This window comes from Callionymus lyra, chromosome 17, assembly GCF_982586985.1.
Source record: "Callionymus lyra chromosome 17, fCalLyr1.hap1.1, whole genome shotgun sequence".
NCBI lineage: Eukaryota > Metazoa > Chordata > Actinopteri > Syngnathiformes > Callionymidae > Callionymus > Callionymus lyra.
Genome location: NC_141834.1, coordinates 22,260,955 through 22,279,489, shown reverse-complemented (window position 1 = coordinate 22,279,489; position 18,535 = coordinate 22,260,955). Strand labels below are relative to the sequence as shown.

The following is an 18,535-nucleotide window of genomic DNA, read 5'->3' as shown; positions in this document are numbered from 1 at the left end:
AAAATCAAATTCTTGAAATAAAAACAATGCAAAGGCCATTTCATTGAATTTTTCAATATTTAGTTGTCTTTTAAAACTTGTTTTGTTCTCAAACATCCTTTCATGGATTTAAAAGACGTCATTTTCTGTCGCGACAAATTCCAAAAATGACATGGAAGCTGCTCAGAGCCAGAAGAAGGACGAAAACGTTAGGACTTATGACTTTTAGGAGACTGTTAGTTGTTTAATATATAGTTTTGGAATGAAATGAAGAAAATGAGCCTATTTCAAAACTAAAATAAGTACCATTAATAAAGGAATACACAACCATTTTCAGCAGGTGCCAAGAACCGTATATATATATATTCTAACTTATATATATATATATAGAAAGATTCAGCAACAGCTTCTTCCCTCTGAGCATTAAACTGCTAATTGAAATGTATCTTCGAGGAATGCTTTATTTAAAACATTGTTTATTTATTCTATTTATACTATAGTGCAATATTTTACTTATTTATATTTATCCTTTTTTTTTATATACAATCACCCTATGCTCTGTTTTTAACCGGTTGCCAAGCAACGGAATTTCATTTCCAGTCACACTGCTGTGTTCTTCTGTGCAATGACAATAAAAAGAACGTCCAAAGTCTAATAGTCTTTTTATCGGAACAAGAAAGAACAAAAAAATCATTTAATTGTATTTAATTTAAAGGAAAATAGTAATTTAATGCTGAATAAAATAATTCAATTTTTGAACATTACAAATGTTTAATTCTTCAATACTCATGATGTCACAGATAAACTTCTTCTCTACCTGTTGGCCAGCGTCTCGACCTCTGACCTCTTCTCAGCGTAGATGGTTTTGTAGCCTTGAATGAAGGACAAGTACGACTTCGGGGTGACGTGGGTGGAGCGACGAAATCTAGATCAGAGCCACAATAAATGACCGTACTTTTGTCTTTTGGTGCGAAGACCACGTTTACCTCTGAAAGTACTCCACACATTTCTCCGCCACCCCGTCTTGAAAGGAGCCCATGCACTGAACCAGTTCACCTTTGACCTCTGGGGTGCACTGGATGTCAAACACAGCCAGGAAATGTGTCGACACTAAAGGGAGGAAAGTAATTTAAATTAAAATTGAGGTTTTAAAAGGCGACTAAAGCTGAATAAAGAACAAAAATGTGTGTTTTAAGATTGTTTTGTAAGTAAGTAAGTAAGTAAGTAATATTTATTTATATAGCGCTTTTCGAGACCAGGGTCACAAAGCGCTTTAACAATCAAAACAATACTCAAGATCAAGATAATACTGAGAACAACACAGGAGTTCGAGAAATTCAAGTGTGTGTGAAACATTTAAAAAAAACATCCAAACTTAACCAAAATGAACAAAGTACTGAGTGTTAATCTTTCACTTATTTAAATGAACAACATTCTAACTTGAAAACTCAACATTGAGGCGTCATCCCTCTCAATAACAGCTCCCATAATGCTTTGCCAGCAGCCAACCAATCACATGTGTTGATGAGTTTGGACATAGAAGCATCAAATTTAAACACAGTATTGTAGCGTCACTAAATAGAGTTTGTAGCAAGGCATCATGGGAGTTCACTGTTATGTTGGCACCATAAGTAAGGAGGGTGAGGTGTTAATTGTTTCTGTGCTTGTGTTTATCTGATGTTTAAATGCATCAAATCTTTACAACCAAGACTGTAGAGATCCTGACTCACCTGCACAAAGAGCTTCTTTGGGCCAGCGACTGAACCAGTCCATGGTGCAGCCGGAGATCAGCGCCGGGAACTTCAGCGCTCGGTTGCAGAACTTCTCTCCCACGGGGGAGAAGCAGAGCACGACGTGGAGGTGATGACGGACCCGCGACATGAAGTAGTCGTAGAGGTTCTCGTTGGTCGGCGGGATCTTTGGATTCTCCTTCTTCAGGACGGCGATCAGGTCGCCCAGGATCTCGTCCATCTCGTCACGAGCAAACAAGTTGGAAACCTGACGGGAGGAGACAGTTTTTCAAGAACATTGCAATAAGATATATATCGTGACACACTGTAGTAACAAGGATGTACAGTATTTGTAGTATTGTCTAGTACTTGACTCTGGTGTTGATGCTGGACTCACTGTATCCTCTTGTCCTCAGTCATCACCAGGATCTGACATGATTTTATTGTATTGTTTTATTGTAAACTACAAAATAACTACAAAATAACTATGATGAAAACAGAAAAATGTCTTCAATACAATGCTGTTGAAAATCGCTATGGTTTCGTTAAAAAGCAAATAGAGATAATATAGTATTGATATTTTATTACACTACTGTTGTTTAGCAATATATAAAATATCATATACAGTATATATTACATAATTACAATACATATATTTCATTGTGGCTTGATTGTATTTGTAGGAAACTTAAGGAAGTATTGATTGATGTATTGATTGTAGTATTGATTGAAGTATTGATTGAAGTATTGATTGTAGTATTGATTGAAGTATTGATTGAAGTATTGATTGACAAGAAACAGACTTTTTATAAACTGTTTTAAATTCTTATAAAGATCCAAAACAAATATCATCATTGAGCTCAATGCTTCATATTTCAAATGCTTAAAAACATAAATATAAAGCTCAACAATATTGCGACGATAAATGTTCAACATCTTTAAAACACGATGCGCTCTACGGTCGACGACCTTGAGCGACCTCTGCTGACCTCTCCTGACGACAGCACGTTGTTCATGTACTCCAGGAACGACTCCTGCTTGATCTCGTTGTCCGTGAACAGGAAGGTGATGCCTTGACCTTGTTGACCTGCTGTTCTGTACAAGAACTTGAAGTCTTCCAGCAGGTTGGACGTATTGTACGTTCTGGAAAGAATTGAAAAATACATGTTTGAGTTTAAACGCTCAGAGTAGTACTTGTGTGTCGGCTCAAAGGAGTACAATCCTGTCCAGGTAAATGTTATGCTGGAAAATCTCTGAGAGGATTGAACTCATGAGCTCGTGAAACTCTGCTTTTTTGTTGAGGAGGTTTAATTGTCCATTAGGTTTTGATATACCAGGGCCTGGGGTTATTGTGGAGCCAACTTTGGCCACCAAAGAGCTGCAGTAGGTATATGCAGTTAAAATGTCCAATATCTGTGTGAAAAAGCATCATTTTAATTTCCAAGAATTGTTGAGAAGAATTCTCATCTATTGGTTCCAGAGATGTCCTCCTTACAAAATACATTTTTTTCATCAGCAGTCGATCTTCTCACTGTGTCCAGACAAACTAGATCTTCAGCTGAGAGTTCATTACCGACTGAGAGTGATCTGGAAGATCTTGTATCCAGCGATGTACGAGGACAGTCGGGTCAGACTCTGTTTCCCGGATCCTCCGACGCCGACCAAGAGAGCGTTTCCTCCCGGCGTCCGGATGATTCTTGACAGCTGAAGAAAATCAAAAAGAATAAACTATAGACATTTCTATGAGGTATCTAAAGATCCAGCTCTGGTTATATGGAGGAAAAAACCATGTGATGTGACAATGACCTTGACCAGATGAGTCATCGCGTCCTCGAAGAACACCATGTCCATGGACGCCCCCCTGACGCTCTCGTTGTACTGGTACAGGAACGTGTTCAGTCGATCCCTCAAACTGTCGAAGGACTCGATCGGCTCGTAGACTTTCGGCGCCTCGAAGTCGAAGTCGTCGGGCTCCTCTCCTGCCGGAACCAGTCCAGTGAACGAGAGACGAGACGGAACAAGAGTCGTGGTCTCGGACGAGTACCTGTGGGTTCGGGGGCGTCTCGCAGGAAATCCACGAAGTATCTGTCGACGCCGTCCACCATCTCCTTGTAGTTGTCGCCGATCTTCTCCTCGACCAGTTTCACCAGCGTCTTGTCGAACCAGTCCACGTCATCCGGGGTCGTGAACCTGTCGGCGACGACTCGTTTGCACTCGTGTTTCCACAGAGCCACGAGCACCTGGAGAAAACCATCACTTCGTGACTGATTCGAAGCTGTAGAAGTCATTCCAAACATCAACAAATGCAAAAAGAAAAATCTTAAAACAAGAATGTTGTGTTACAGATGTGGTCTGGAAAATTGATCAAGGGCCCGTGAGACGTAGTTTTCTATAACACAGAATGTGTAAAATGACAAACAATGATAATAAATGAGGACGGTAGATTCCCTTGTTCTCTGCAGCCAGAATTCTGAGCCGCTCTAGTAGAAGAACTCACATTTCTCCGATCCTTAAAACTCTTCACTGGCTTCCAGTTTCTTTCAGGATCAACTTTAAAATCCTGGTTCTTACTTTCAGATCTATTCATGGTCAGGCTCCTCCTTACATCACGGATCTGATCCAGCCTTACACCCCAGCTCGGGCTCTGAGGTCTGTGGATCAGAATCTACTGATGGTTCCACGCACACGGCTCAGGACCAGAGGAGAGAAATCTTTTCAGACTGTTGCTCCTAAGCTTTGGAACGATCTTCTCTCTCTTTGCGCTTGATGGATCTACTGACTCCTTTAAGAAACATCTGTGTTTGATGATCTACTGACTCCTTTAAGAAACATCTGTGTTTGATGATCTTCTGACTCCTTCAAGAAACATCTGTGTTTGATGATCTACTGACTCCTTCAAGAAACATCTGTGTTTGATGATCTACTGACTCCTTCAAGAAACATCTGTGTTTGATGATCTACTGACTCCTTCAAGAAACATCTGTGTTTGATGATCTACTGACTCCTTCAAGAAACATCTGTGTTTGATGATCTACTGACTCCTTCAAGAAACATCTGTGTTTGATGATCTACTGACTCCTTCAAGAAACATCTGTGTTTGATGATCTACTGACTCCTTTAAGAAACATCTGTGTTTGATGATCTACTGACTCCTTCAAGAAACATCTGTGTTTGATGATCTACTGACTCCTTCAAGAAACATCTGTGTTTGATGATCTACTGACTCCTTCAAGAAACATCTGTGTTTGATGATCTACTGACTCCTTCAAGAAACATCTGTGTTTGATGATCTACTGACTCCTTCAAGAAACATCTGTGTTTGATGATCTATTGACTCCTTCAAGAAACATCTGTGTTTGATGATCTACTGACTCCTTCAAGAAACATCTGTGTTTGATGATCTACTGACTCCTTCAAGAAACATCTCTGTGTTTGATGATCTACTGACTCCTTCAAGAAACATCTGTGTTTGATGATCTACTGACTCCTTCAAGAAACATCTGTGTTTGATGATCTACTGACTCCTTCAAGAAACATCTGTGTTTGATGATCTACTGACTCCTTCAAGAAACATCTGTGTTTGATGATCTACTGACTCCTTCAAGAAACATCTCTGTGTTTGATGATCTACTGACTCCTTCAAGAAACATCTGTGTTTGATGATCTACTGACTCCTTCAAGAAACATCTGTGTTTGATGATCTACTGACTCCTTCAAGAAACATCTGTGTTTGATGATCTACTGACTCCTTCAAGAAACATCTGTGTTTGATGATCTATTGACTCCTTCAAGAAACATCTGTGTTTGATGATCTACTGACTCCTTCAAGAAACATCTGTGTTTGATGATCTACTGACTCCTTCAAGAAACATCTGTGTTTGATGATCTACTGACTCCTTCAAGAAACATCTGTGTTTGATGATCTACTGACTCCTTCAAGAAACATCTCTGTGTTTGATGATCTACTGACTCCTTCAAGAAACATCTGTGTTTGATGATCTACTGACTCCTTCAAGAAACATCTGTGTTTGATGATCTACTGACTCCTTCAAGAAACATCTGTGTTTGATGATCTACTGACTCCTTCAAGAAACATCTGTGTTTGATGATCTACTGACTCCTTCAAGAAACATCTCTGTGTTTGATGATCTACTGACTCCTTCAAGAAACATCTGTGTTTGATGATCTACTGACTCCTTCAAGAAACATCTCTGTGTTTGATGATCTACTGACTCCTTCAAGAAACATCTGTGTTTGATGATCTACTGACTCCTTCAAGAAACATCTGTGTTTGATGATCTACTGACTCCTTCAAGAAACATCTGTGTTTGATGATCTACTGACTCCTTCAAGAAACATCTGTGTTTGATGATCTACTGACTCCTTCTAGAAACATCTGTGTTTGATGATCTACTGACTCCTTCAAGAAACATCTTAAGACGTTTCTATTTGTTCAGGCTTTTCCTTGATTTTCTGGAACTCCTGTGTTGTTCTCAGTATTATCTTGTTCTTTAAAGTATATACTTTTTTTTAGTATTGTTTTGATTGTTTAAGCGCTTTGTGACCCTGGTCTGGAAAAGCACTATATAAATAACTATTACTTACTTACTTTCTTACTTACATGTTAAATGACAAGTGTAGCAAATGATGGATGCTGGAGTCATAACCTTATAAGAGAGAGTCGTGTGCTCCACGAGTGAGTTCCATAATGACAGCAGGATTTATAACTAAGAGGACGGACGGACAAGAAGGATGATGTCGTCGAGAGAGCATCACGTCCGTGTCACGTCCACCACAGTAACAGCTCTCGTTACTGCATTAATATAGTGTAGTTACTGTAACGCGTTGAGTATCATGTCACTTCCAATCCTGTTCCTCTTCTGTCACAACTTGTCTCATTTGTTATTGTGATGAAAGTTTTACGACTGTGAAGCTTCTCTGCTTTCAGGCCGTGTTGATATTCTGTCGATGGCCAAAACTTTTGTGCAGTTTTTATGAAAGTTTGAAATAAAGAATGTAGATTGGACAGCGGCCTCACCTCGGAGGAGTCGATGACCTCGGCGGTGGTGTTCAGCATGCCCTGCCAGACCCTGGACAAGTCTCTGAGGTTGAAGATGTAGTGGAACTTGGCCGGCGTGGGCAGCATTTTGATCTTGGTCATCTGCCACAGGAGGCGGGTCAGACTGACCAGATGTGGCACCGTCTTACACACCTCGTCCTTGAACTCTCTCTCTCTGCAGAAGTGACCTCCGCCGATGGCACCTGAGACAGACGCTCGCTCAGAACCTCCGCACGCCATCGATGAACCTCACTCACCGAAGATCTTGTCGATGGACGGGTTGGAAGGAAGGGTGCAGTTGAAGATGGAGAACTGTCGCTTCAGTCGCTGAGGGATGTCGTTGCGGCCTCCTCCGGGGTGGATCATGGCCGCCGTGAACTGGATATCAATGATGCTGGTGAAGTCTCCGGGTCTCTCCAGGTTGTAGAATCCGTTCTGCTCCATCAGCTGACGGACGATCTCGTTGGTCACCTGCGGTGATGAGTGGAAATCATGAGTTCCCGGTGAAGATCGTTGATCGTTTGGAACTCACCTGATCTCCCCACTCGTTGATGACCGGCATGTTGACGTCATCTATGAACACTGTCATCTTCTTCCCGGCCGGAGGTCCGTAGGTGGAGCCCATCCTCTTGTCCACGTAGCTCTCAATGGTTCTCTGTCCACAAAAACAGAATTACCATCAATAAAAGAAATCTATTTTTGCACATCATGATCTTTGTCACCTGGAACATCATCGCCGTCGTGGCGGAAGAGAAGTTGAGAGACTTCCCCATGTGAGTCTCGGGATTGTACTGAGACATGTAGCTCTTGATCATCACAGTTTTGGCCGTTCCCTGCTCCCCGATCAGCAACACAGCCTGAGAAGAATCAGATTTTAATGAATATAACACTGTTTATTGACTCAACTTTTGCTTTAGCTGAACGTACCTTGGACTGGTTGGCGATCGTCTGAATAAGGAAATCCGTGCGAACGTTGTCCACGTTGGGGACTAAGATTGAGTTGTACTCTGGAGTTGAATCCGTGGGATAGTTGTAGGTCTCCACCCTCGTGAGCCAGTGGACCCATTTACCTGGTGAGCAACAGACACATATATAAGTATAATCATTTAAACAGTCTGGTCCATTTCAGAACCTGACTGAGCCAGTAGAGGTCCCTCAGAATCTTTTTAAAGAATTGAAAAACATTTGTGTTTCGAGATCAAAATATTTCCCAAGTTTCAACCGCAAAGTTTGTCTCTATTATGATGTGAACGTATTGTTTCTGGGATTAATTCTGTGTATGTGAAGTCTTTACCAGGTGCAGAGTAGGTGCGATAATCTAACTATAAAATTCGATACAATAGTTTAAGCTCATGATACGATATAATTCAAAACAATCATTTTTGTTACGATTTAACGATACAATTGAATTTCAGTGACATCTTGTGATTATTTGAATCTCTTTTTGGATCAATTGTTAGAACTGAAAGCCCAACTATGTCCTAACATCTGCCTCAAATCTGTTGGAGTCCACTGTATCCTCTCATCCTCATTCATTGCCGAGATCAGACAGGATTTTATTTTTAGCTCCTTTAGATATGTAATGACTGCCGCCATCTAGCGGCCAGAAAGACGAAAGTCTGTAAATATTTGCAGGTTAATTGTTCATTTAACAATAATCCAATTTATTTTTCACACTGTTAGGGGTTTTGTGTTCAGATGAACCGACCCCTCCCCAGCCTCGTAAAGTTGTCATTTCCTTACAACACACTTTGTGAAAGATAAATAAACCAAAAAGCTCTATGATAAAAAGTGCTGAAAACCTATTTATAGTATGGGGGAAAGAAATGGATACATATTCTGTCTTCACATAATCTGTTCTGCCTTTCAGTGTCACAGGCTGGTCTTTAAAGTCCATGTCTGGTCTTTTATGTCACTCATTCAAACTCCAAACTTCTTCTTCTCCAACTGCTCTCTCTCCATCTGGCTCCCTCTCAGTGAACTCATCGTAGCTCAGTTTAAACCGTCATCGTGGACGAACACATCATAGTGAAGCTCCGTCACCGATCCCTGAGGGGTTTATGTAACTCTTGACTCATGTGCAGGTGAATCTGGTCCATGTTTGACCTGCTACTGAAGGTCTGGCAGCTACAGAACTGAATTATGAAACGTGCAGATAAACCTTTGAGGATAATAGCGATGAATTCTAATTCAATTGTTTATTTTAATAAAAACAGAGTTAATTTAAATTCACGCTCTCATTAAAAGTATCATTCAATAGACTCGGGTTCTGAACCAAGTCTTCTCAGTCGTCTCACCTTCGGCGCTGACGTAGTAGTCGAACATGGTGTCTTCACTGTCGGCAGGAATCTTGGGTAAATTAATCCCCAGTTGTTTGTTTTCTCGGATCCACTGCTCCATCATGCGCCGGCTGTCCTGCTCCAGCACGGCGCCGGTGCTCCACATCAGCGAGAAGGCGTAGAGACGCTCCAGGTGCTCCCGAGACAACTCGCCGGCCTGCTCCTGAGGAGCACCACGAGCGGGGGGTCAGAGAAGGTCAACTTCCAGAGGTGAGCGGAGGTTACTTTCGGAGGGATGAGCCCCTGCAGCATGTTGAGCGCCTGCATGATGACGAAGGCCTCCAGCAGGTCCATCTTGAACTCCAGCGACTGAGTACAGTAGCGGTAGAGATGAGGGAACGACAAGCCGAAGAGCTCCCTCAGGGTTTCTGCCTCCTGAGGACTTCGTTGCAACAGCCAACCCTGCGACCAGAGCCAGTGGTTAACGTGTCGTTTGAGCTTCACTTGCTTCCTAAAGTATATCAGTGTCGTGACAATATTGAATGTTTGAAATTAACTTTGAAATTTCGTTGTTTTTCAAGATTTAAAATTTGTATTATTCAATATTTTCAATTAAATTCAATCATTTGTATGTTGAAATATATTGATTTTTTTTATTTTTTAATAATTGAAAATAAATATTTCAATATTTTCAAAATGTTTTTTCAAACAGAGTTTCAATAATTCAAAAAAAATATTCTAAATTAAATTGAAATTAAATGTATTTTAATTTAAATATAATAATGTTGGTAAATAAACATTCTTGATCAAACTTTAGCCAATCATGTGACGTGCGGACGATCATGTGACGACATAATAGAACACGATCCAGTAGCTCGGCGCTCTATTGGTAATGTCTGGTGACTCTATTTTACCAACAGGTTTATATTGAGTTACAGAAAATGACATTTAGAAAATACATGTTTATCTCTTTACTTTTTGGAACTAGAATAAAAAACTGTAGAAAAATCTTTTGAAAAGATTAAATGTGTTCAATAAAAAGCTCTTAAAATAGAAACATCAGATTCAAGCATTTACTGCTGTGCTGTCACTGGTCCAGGACTCACGTCCAGGATGGGGCTCCAGTTGAGGACGGACGAGCTCATGAACACCATGCCGTTACGGGACACGGTGGCCGGGGAGGCGTTATCGATGTTGTGGGGTTCGAAGGCCACTTTACAGTTGGGGGCCATAGGAATACGGTCTCCATTGGCCAGCGTCAGAGTCTTGTTGTCGTCCAACACCGAGTTGAGGTTCTCGATCCAGATGGCGTCCACAGGTCCGTCCAGGACGATCCAGATGTGCTCGCCTGTCCAAGAAAACTCGTTCATCTCACTATAAAAAGGTAAAGATGGTGAAGAGACCTTTCTTGGATCTCAGGGTTTTCCTCCACAGCGTGGAGAAGATGCCGTCGGTCCAGTCGTTGGTGGCCACGTCGAGTCTGCCGAACATCTGGGGGGCCGTGATGGCTTTGGGGTTCATGCGCATCTCTTTGTGGGGTTGACCACATTCTGTCGGCGGCACAAGTTCACACGCCTGATGTATTTATCGTGTTGAAAAGTGTCTCCACCTGTCATCGCTCTCATCAACGTGGTGATACACGTGGTCTTGCCGGCGCCGCTCGGCCCCAGAGCCATCATGCCGTGACGCACTCGCTGAGTCTCGAACAGCTGGATGACCTTCAGCTTCCAGGGAGGGTTGATGATCAGACCGGCTTCTTCCACCTGAGGGAGGGAACGTCATTTCTTCTCCTACTCTTTCCTTTTTCCACTCCCTTGTCCTACCTGTCTGTCGATGGAGGCCTCCAGCTCCGGATAACCTGCTTTATCCAGAGTGATGCCGGGGAAGAGATCGTCGATCAAGCTCATGAACAGCGGCTCGTCCTCGTCGATCTACGACACACAAGTACATTTTGTTACTTAATGAAATGACAAAAAAGAAAAGAACAGTCGTCCCTCGTATAGTGCGGGGTCACAACAACATCTGCTAAATAGAAACCGCTTTATTCTTCACTTTTAATTGAACGTATATGAGTAACGGTGACCTGAACAGCTGCCATGATGCTTTGCCGCCCAGTCAACCAATCCTATGCAGTATTGTGTGCAATAAAACCATGAAAAAGCTGCTGAAGGTGCACAGACCAGTTTGGACAGGTTCATGTCTCTGAGGACCCTCATGACGATGGTTGACTCGGTGTCGGTGGGGTTGGATCGCTTGGCTGCTCCCAGCGTTCTCAGCACCGACAGGATGTTCCGCAGACCGAAGTCATAGTGGACCTGAAGAAACATAAAAACGTATTCATCTTCTGAACAGGTGGATGAATGTCACGTCTGGTGCTTCTGTACCTGCTTGGACAGCTGCTCCTCACAGAGCTTGTAGAGGGTGAAGAACTTCAGGGCCAGTTCCTGGTTGTTGATGAAACCACAGCTGGCCAGTTTGACTCGGATGATGATCTGACGGTCGGGAACCATCATGGCCACAGATCGGAAGTTGATCTTCAGGTTCTCGGGAAGTTCTTGACGACCAGCATAACCTGGGTTCTACGTTTTTTTGAAGGAAGGAGGATGAGGTGATAAGGACGGAGAAGCTCTCAAAAGACAAAGAACTACGAAATTATTTTCACACTTTTTAACATTTTCCAATAACATAGTAACACAAAATAGACCCATCAGGTTATCTTCAGGTATTTATGATCTTAACTCAAGCTGAAAAGAATCAAATCTGTTTCTCACCATCGTCAGAAAAAGACCGAACTCTGGTTTCATGTCCACGGTGTCGCCGTCGGTGAAGATGAAAATCCTTTGTCGCTCTTTCTTGCAGTTGAGCACGACGGCGATCTGCTGCGCCGCCACAGACAGCACCGGCAGGTCGATACGGTTGAACTCGTCAAAACAACCCCAAGCACCAGACTGAGCCAGACCTGGAGTCACGTGCAAGCGTATTATTATTGTTGATTCCATCAGTGATTTAACCCACATTGTTTGGTTGAAGTTACCTTTGTAGATTCTCCCGAGTCCTCTGAAGTCCATCTGGTCGGAGCAGTTGAAGACCACAACGTAGATCCCCAGACAGCGACCCATGTCTTTAGTGGTCTCAGTTTTACCTGAACACCACACACATTTAAAGCAGGTTGTCATGCAAGAGTGTGGATCACTGGCCGAGCAAACTTTGCATCTAAACCTTCTGTAACAAGACGTGTGACTGATATTGTGCTTGATTGACTTTAATCATCTCTGAGTTTGACATGAATCACTAGTTTACTCTTACTTCTGTGTTTTCTGTTCCTTATCTTATCTTGAACTCATCTTTGTAGGTCACGATATCCACATGAACCTTCTCGAAAAAATGACTTGTCCAACCACGTTTAGACGTGTGGTTTAGAGAATAAAATGGTATCGATAAGAAAAAAAATCAAATTTAAAAATGAACCAGAAAAACAGCTTCAATGTGTTCTTACAGACTCTTGTATAGTTAACTGCAATATTTACGACAGCTCAGGACTCCATCTGTGCCGACCTCCACATGAAAGTTTAGCCTCGTAGCAAACTGTAAACACTTGTTAACGCGCTAAATAAAATGTGCAAACGTTCATCAGTGATGATTATATTCATTTGCATTTCCTCCCGGGTGCAAATGACGCAGGTGGCACATCATCTTGTCATATGGTTGAATCCCATTAAACATAAAGCGTGCATGAGTCGCTTCTTTACCTGTCCCTGCTGGACCCGCAGGAGCTGCACCTAAGCTCATGTAGAGGGCCTGAGCGATGGTGATGTAGCACCTGGAGACACGGTGTTGTCACAAAGTTTAAGTCAGTTATTGTTGTTAGAAAGTACAACACAAAAGGTTCATAAGTTAAATAAATATATACAAAACCTTTTTTATTTGAATGTTATGAAAATATTTTTATATATTTTTTAACATTAAAGTGAAAAAAACCAACGTTTTTCAATTTAATAAAAAAAAAAAAACTTGATTTAAGAAACTTTTTGGGGATTAAATATTTAAGACACAAATTGTATTCCAATAAAATATTACTTTAATCAAAGAACACTGTAAGCAATAAAAGGGTCTTTTATTGAAAAATATTTTTCAATTGTTGGATTTAACAACCTTATTTCTTGTTTAAGGGATTTGTTCTTAATGTAAACTATTTTTTTAATGATAATTCTGTTTTACTATTAAGGAAAGCTTTTTGAATTAAGACATTTTTATTGAACATATTTTTAATTGAGTAATAAAGAAACAAAACGACCTTTATAAAAAGGTTGATTAGTTTGTTTTTTCAAGCAGACACAGTAAAATGAAACCATTTTTGTTCTGCAAATGTCATTTTGATTTATATTTAAGTAAATACCATGTTACACCAGGTGTTACTGTGATATAAAAAAGTAATGGTTGGAAATACTTTCATCATTGAATGTGTACCTGTCCGTCAAAGGCGTAATGACCAGGCGTTCGGTGCAGCCCAGAAACTCGTTCTGGTAGATGAAGGTCACGTCCGTGATGCGAATCAGCATCTTGTCTTTGGTGAAGTAGAAGCGACACTGCTTCAGCCACTCAAAGTCGTTGGGGCTCTTGATATGCAGGAGGCACTAGAGGAAGTGATGTCAGACCCAAAATGTACTGATCAGTTTATCGATCAAAGCTCCACACATTTGATGGTTTGTACTCACGAGATCATTGAAAATGTCCCTCTGATGCACGTGGATGGTGATCAGAGTCTCGTACTTGGTTCTCTCCACTGGAGTGAGATCCCGGGTCGTCATGGCGATCAGCAAGTTCAGCAGATCCAGAAACTGCTGGTTGGTTTTACCCATGATGCTTCGGTCGCTACGAGCATTTGCCAAAGCGTCTTCCGAGTCTTTGGTCCAGATGACTTGAATACCCAACAAGCCCACCTGGTGAAGAGACGATGACGGAGATGATTCTTACTGTGATCTTCTGAACTCACCTGGGCAGGGAAAGTGTTGAGGAACTCGATGAGGTGGAACCCTTGCTCCTCTATCGACACCACGGCGTCTCGGATGACGGAGTGCAAAGAATTCTGGGATTCCTTCAACAGGTTATCGAGCCAAACCTCCACGTTTCCTTCAGCCTGCACGTGCTTCACCAGGTCGATTTCCTCGCACTCCCGAGAAGATATGGCCATGATCCGATCGTAGATCTGTCGGGGTCGCGACCGTTACTCCGGCGGGACGAGATCGAGGACTTGACGTGGGTTTACCTCTGCGTTGAATCTGACCGACTTGATGTTGTCGAAGACGTTGAGGAGGTGGGCTTGGATGGTGTGCGAGTCGGACGCCTGGCCCAGGATCTCCAGCAGGGCGGGGTCGGAGACGAAGAAGAATCGAGGGAACAACAGGCGTTTCTTCTCCAGGTATCTGTGAAGTAAGATTTAAATGAGATCATTGCTACTGAGGATATTTCAAATGCTAAAAAAAGTTTAAAACTAGAATTTCTTTTTTGTACCTATTGGTATTGCTGTACATTTAATTGTATAATTCAACACCTTTTTTAGCACTTGAAATATCAAATTATTTTGCACAACACACAGTAACATGAACAAGAACGGAACATTGGACAGTTTGCTTCAACAAATGATTCTTGGATCCATACTCATCATCACTTCCTCGTCCCATTATCAGTGTATTTTGATAATATAGTTGAAATTTGTTCACGTATTTTCCCCCTTTATTAAACATCAAGATGATATACTATGAGCTCCTTGGCAGAGGTATTAAAAAGCAGATTTTTTAAAGTATAATAAATGAAGAATCTTGTAATATATTTGTCTTCATACCCTGTCAAGGACTTCTGACAAATCTCCAGCTGTTCCAGAAGGTGAGGAAGAAGCTGCCCCATCGTCTCATCACCGACACACGACTGTATCACGCTCGGGTTCTCGTGGGCTCTCATCATGATCTTCACCCAGGACTTGTCGATGTTGGTGAAGCGCTTGGCTTCCTGCAGAACGTTTAGATGGTAACGATGAAACCATCTTTGCTTCTGCTTCCCGGTTCGAAACGTGGACGACTCACCTTCGGCAGCTGCTTGGCGATGTCTCCGCCCACGAACACGGCCTCCAGGTAGATCCACAGGTTCTGAACCGTCACCCAGCTCTCTATGATGTCAGTGGTGTTGGAGAGGTTCAGGACCCACTTCTGGATCAGGGGTTTGAAAGGTGTGTTGTATCTGGACGGAAGAGTTGCGTCAACAAGTGTGTTTATACGTTCATGGTGTTCTTTAGAAATACCTGTTGCTCATCAAAGATCCCAGAACCATCAAGCTGTCCTCCATGCTGGAGATGATCTCCTGGGTGCTGTCTCCTCTCAGGAGCAGCTCGCCTCGGGTCTTAAAGTTGGCGAAATTGAACAACTTGTTCTCCCATTCTATGATGACTTGCTTCAGCTTGTGCTCAATCTCTCGCTCCTTCACGGCGCTGATGCAAATGTCCTGTCGAGCCACGAGGATTCAAGTTGACATCAATTAACAAGTGAAGACAAACATTCTTAACGATAATGACAACATTAACAACATGTAAATATTTCTGCTCCGTTTGAATATTGATGATTCTTTATGACTTCAGTAGCTGATTGATAAGCTAATGATAAGATAAGAAATGTATTTATTTGTCCCAGAGTGACTATGTATAGTTTGTAACAGCAGTAATGTCACAGAAATATAAACAAAATAATAATGAACTAATAAACTATTATATTATGGTAATACAACTTTACATCAGTACTTGAAGTATTTGTGAACTGACAAGACGAGATGGAAATAAACAAACAAACAAAAATATATTTGAAAATGAAAATAAACGGTAAAGAACAACTGTGTATCTTAAACCATCTACTCGGACCCTTGTTTTTTTCTCATTTCTCTTCCACAGAGAGGGATGTGGCAGGAGGACGATACAAAAGGCATCTTAACAATGATTGGATTAAATATTTACATTTCTGGACAATCCAGAGATGAATTAATTTTTTTAATTCGTGTTAGAACATTTAACTTATTGACAGAAATCGAGGTGTGAAGGTCATTTAATGGAACATAGTGAAGAGTTTATAGTAAAGAAATCTCTTTCTGTCGATTTCTGGACCTTGATAAATGTGATAAATCCCTGGTGAACCTTGTTAAGATCGTGATGATGTATATTTTTTATTTTAAACCAGATCACTTCACCAACACTCACCTCCAGCTCCTCTTTAAACTTGAGAAGCGGCGCCTCCATGATGTTCCGCAGCTTGAAGGTATCAGACTCCACGTCGAAGGTATGTCCAGTCACCTGCTCACAACACACTGTGTTCATTTTTATATTTATCTCAACTTTATCTCAAGAGTCAAATCATTACACTGTTATTGAATAGACATTTATAAGTGAAGAGGAAGGTGAATCATAATGAGTTGATATTAGTGAAGAAAAACTTTGGTTTTGCTCAAGGTTTCTGCCTTTTGAAACCAGACGGGTGAGGAAGAGGGGGTGAACATGAGAGAGGGAGAGAGGGTGAGAGGGTGAGAAGGATAGAGGGTGAGAGAGAGAGGGTGAAAATGAGAGAGGGAGAGAGGGTGAGAGGGTGAGAAGGATAGAAGGTGAGAGGGTGAGAGAGAGAGGGTGAAAATGAGAGAGGGAGAGAGGGTGAGAGGGTGAGAAGGATAGAGGGTGAGAGGGTGAGAGAGAGAGGGTGAAAATGAGAGAGGGAGAGAGGGTGAGAGGGTGAGAAGGAGAGAGGGTGAGAGGGTGAGAGGGTGATAGGGTGAGAGAGAGAGGGTGAAAAGGAGAGCGGGTGAGAGAGTGAGAGGATGAGAAGGAGAGAGGGTGAGAAGGAGAGAGGGTGAGAGGGTGAGAAGGAGAGAGGGTGAGAGAGAGAGGGTGAGAGGGTGAGAAGTAGAGAGGGTGAGAAGGAGAGAGGGTGAGAGGGTGAGAAGGAGAGAGGGTGAGAGAGAGAGGGTGAAAAGATGAGAGGATGAGAGGGTGAGAGAGAGAGGGTGAAAAGGTGAGAGGGTGAGAGAGAGAGAGAGGGTGAAAAGGTGAGAGGATGAGAGGGTGAGAGGGTGAGAGAGAGAGGGTGAAAAGGTGAGAGGGTGAGAGAGAGAGAGAGAGAGGGTGAAAAGGTGAGAGGGTGAGAGGGTGAGAAGGAGAGAGGGTGAGAGAGAGAGGGTGAAAAGGTGAGAGGGTGAGAGGGTGAGAGGGTGAGAAGGAGAGAGGGTGAGAGAGAGAGGGTGAAAAGGTGAGAGGATGAGAGGGTGAGAAGGTGAGAGGGTGAGAGAGAGAGGATGAGAGGGTGAAAAGGTGAGAGGGTGAGAGGGTGAGAGAGAGAGAGAGGGTGAAAAGGTGAGAGGGTGAGAGGGTGAAAAGGTGAGAGGATGAGAGGGTGAGAGGGTGAGATGGTGAGAGAGAGAGGATGAAAAGGTGAGAGGATGAGAGGGTGAGAGGGTGAGAGAGAGAGGGTGAAAAGGTGAGAGGGTGAGAGAGAGAGAGAGAGAGAGAGGGTGAAAATGAGAGAGGGAGAGAGGGTGAGAAGGATAGAGGGTGAGAGGGTGAGAGAGAGAGTGTGAAAGTGAGAGAGGGAGAGAGGGTGAGGGTGAGAGGGTGAGAGGGAGAGAGAGAGAGTGTGAAAGTGAGAGAGGGAGAGAGGGTGAGGGTGAGAGGGTGAGAGGGAGAGAGAGAGAGAGAGAGAGTGTGAAAGTGAGAGAGGGTGAGAGGGTGAGAGGGTGAGAGGGTAAGAGGGTGAGAGGGAGATAGAAGTGTAGGGCAGCAGTCCAGGGAGGAACCATAGACACCAGTGTGTTTGTGAAGAGCTCGTAAGAGAAGCGACTGACATCCGTGATCCTGTCCCAGTGACGCGTCATCATGGCCTTGTTGGTCATGAGCTCCAGCAGAGGGCAGGACTCGCTGAAGTCGTCGATCGTCTTCTTCAGGTCGTTGAACGCTTGCCATTCTTTCAGCGCCGTCGGCAGCTTACGACACCTGCAGGACACGACAGGCTTTAACACGTGAATATAGGGAAACAGAACGTCTGAGAAAGTTGATCGATGTTCAACAGAATTTTATCGATTTCTTTCTGCTTTCAAATTGTATTATAATTTGATCATTAATAGTTTTTGTTAACTGTATTTTCCGCGCATTTTTTTTCATAGTTTCATAATTATTAACACATTATTAGTGGTATATCATTTCACATGTTATTTTCACACTAAACCACCAGAGGGCGCTCTAGGCCTGTGTTGATCATTTCCACGTAGAAGAGGAAGCATCTTCTACCTCCGGAGTTAGTTAGTTGTTTAAAAGTGACACGAGGATGAAGAGTTATTTGGAGTTACACGGATGGTTTGGTAAACTTGTTAGTTATTTATGCTATAGTTCTCTGAATAACTCTTCATATGTTATGTTAACATACCAGGTTCTCACTTCATGTAACGTAACGTAACATTATTCTGTTGTT

General features: G+C 42.4%; 1 protein-coding gene across 1 annotated transcript in view; it reads right to left on the bottom strand.

Annotated features, from left to right (window-relative positions):
* LOC148063033 (dynein axonemal heavy chain 5-like) overlaps window positions 1–18,535 on the bottom strand; it is a 60,582-nt gene that overhangs the window by 25,832 nt on the left and 16,215 nt on the right. The window contains exons 31-62 of the mRNA XM_087812395.1: window positions 17,913–18,060; window positions 16,285–16,377; window positions 15,343–15,542; window positions 15,128–15,281; window positions 14,890–15,053; window positions 14,314–14,470; window positions 14,041–14,253; window positions 13,763–13,987; window positions 13,515–13,681; window positions 12,797–12,867; window positions 12,082–12,189; window positions 11,819–12,006; window positions 11,432–11,626; window positions 11,228–11,362; window positions 10,871–10,978; window positions 10,657–10,810; window positions 10,451–10,597; window positions 10,154–10,395; window positions 9,333–9,509; window positions 9,066–9,270; window positions 7,696–7,838; window positions 7,491–7,625; window positions 7,301–7,423; window positions 7,026–7,239; window positions 6,748–6,971; window positions 3,754–3,949; window positions 3,516–3,688; window positions 3,283–3,413; window positions 2,699–2,852; window positions 1,710–1,977; window positions 966–1,089; window positions 797–904 (exon numbers count right to left, since the gene is read on the bottom strand). Coding sequence (XP_087668521.1) covers window positions 797–904; window positions 966–1,089; window positions 1,710–1,977; window positions 2,699–2,852; window positions 3,283–3,413; window positions 3,516–3,688; window positions 3,754–3,949; window positions 6,748–6,971; window positions 7,026–7,239; window positions 7,301–7,423; window positions 7,491–7,625; window positions 7,696–7,838; window positions 9,066–9,270; window positions 9,333–9,509; window positions 10,154–10,395; window positions 10,451–10,597; window positions 10,657–10,810; window positions 10,871–10,978; window positions 11,228–11,362; window positions 11,432–11,626; window positions 11,819–12,006; window positions 12,082–12,189; window positions 12,797–12,867; window positions 13,515–13,681; window positions 13,763–13,987; window positions 14,041–14,253; window positions 14,314–14,470; window positions 14,890–15,053; window positions 15,128–15,281; window positions 15,343–15,542; window positions 16,285–16,377; window positions 17,913–18,060 — 5,244 coding nt within the window. The remainder of the gene's footprint in view (window positions 1–796; window positions 905–965; window positions 1,090–1,709; window positions 1,978–2,698; window positions 2,853–3,282; window positions 3,414–3,515; window positions 3,689–3,753; window positions 3,950–6,747; window positions 6,972–7,025; window positions 7,240–7,300; window positions 7,424–7,490; window positions 7,626–7,695; window positions 7,839–9,065; window positions 9,271–9,332; window positions 9,510–10,153; window positions 10,396–10,450; window positions 10,598–10,656; window positions 10,811–10,870; window positions 10,979–11,227; window positions 11,363–11,431; window positions 11,627–11,818; window positions 12,007–12,081; window positions 12,190–12,796; window positions 12,868–13,514; window positions 13,682–13,762; window positions 13,988–14,040; window positions 14,254–14,313; window positions 14,471–14,889; window positions 15,054–15,127; window positions 15,282–15,342; window positions 15,543–16,284; window positions 16,378–17,912; window positions 18,061–18,535) is intronic.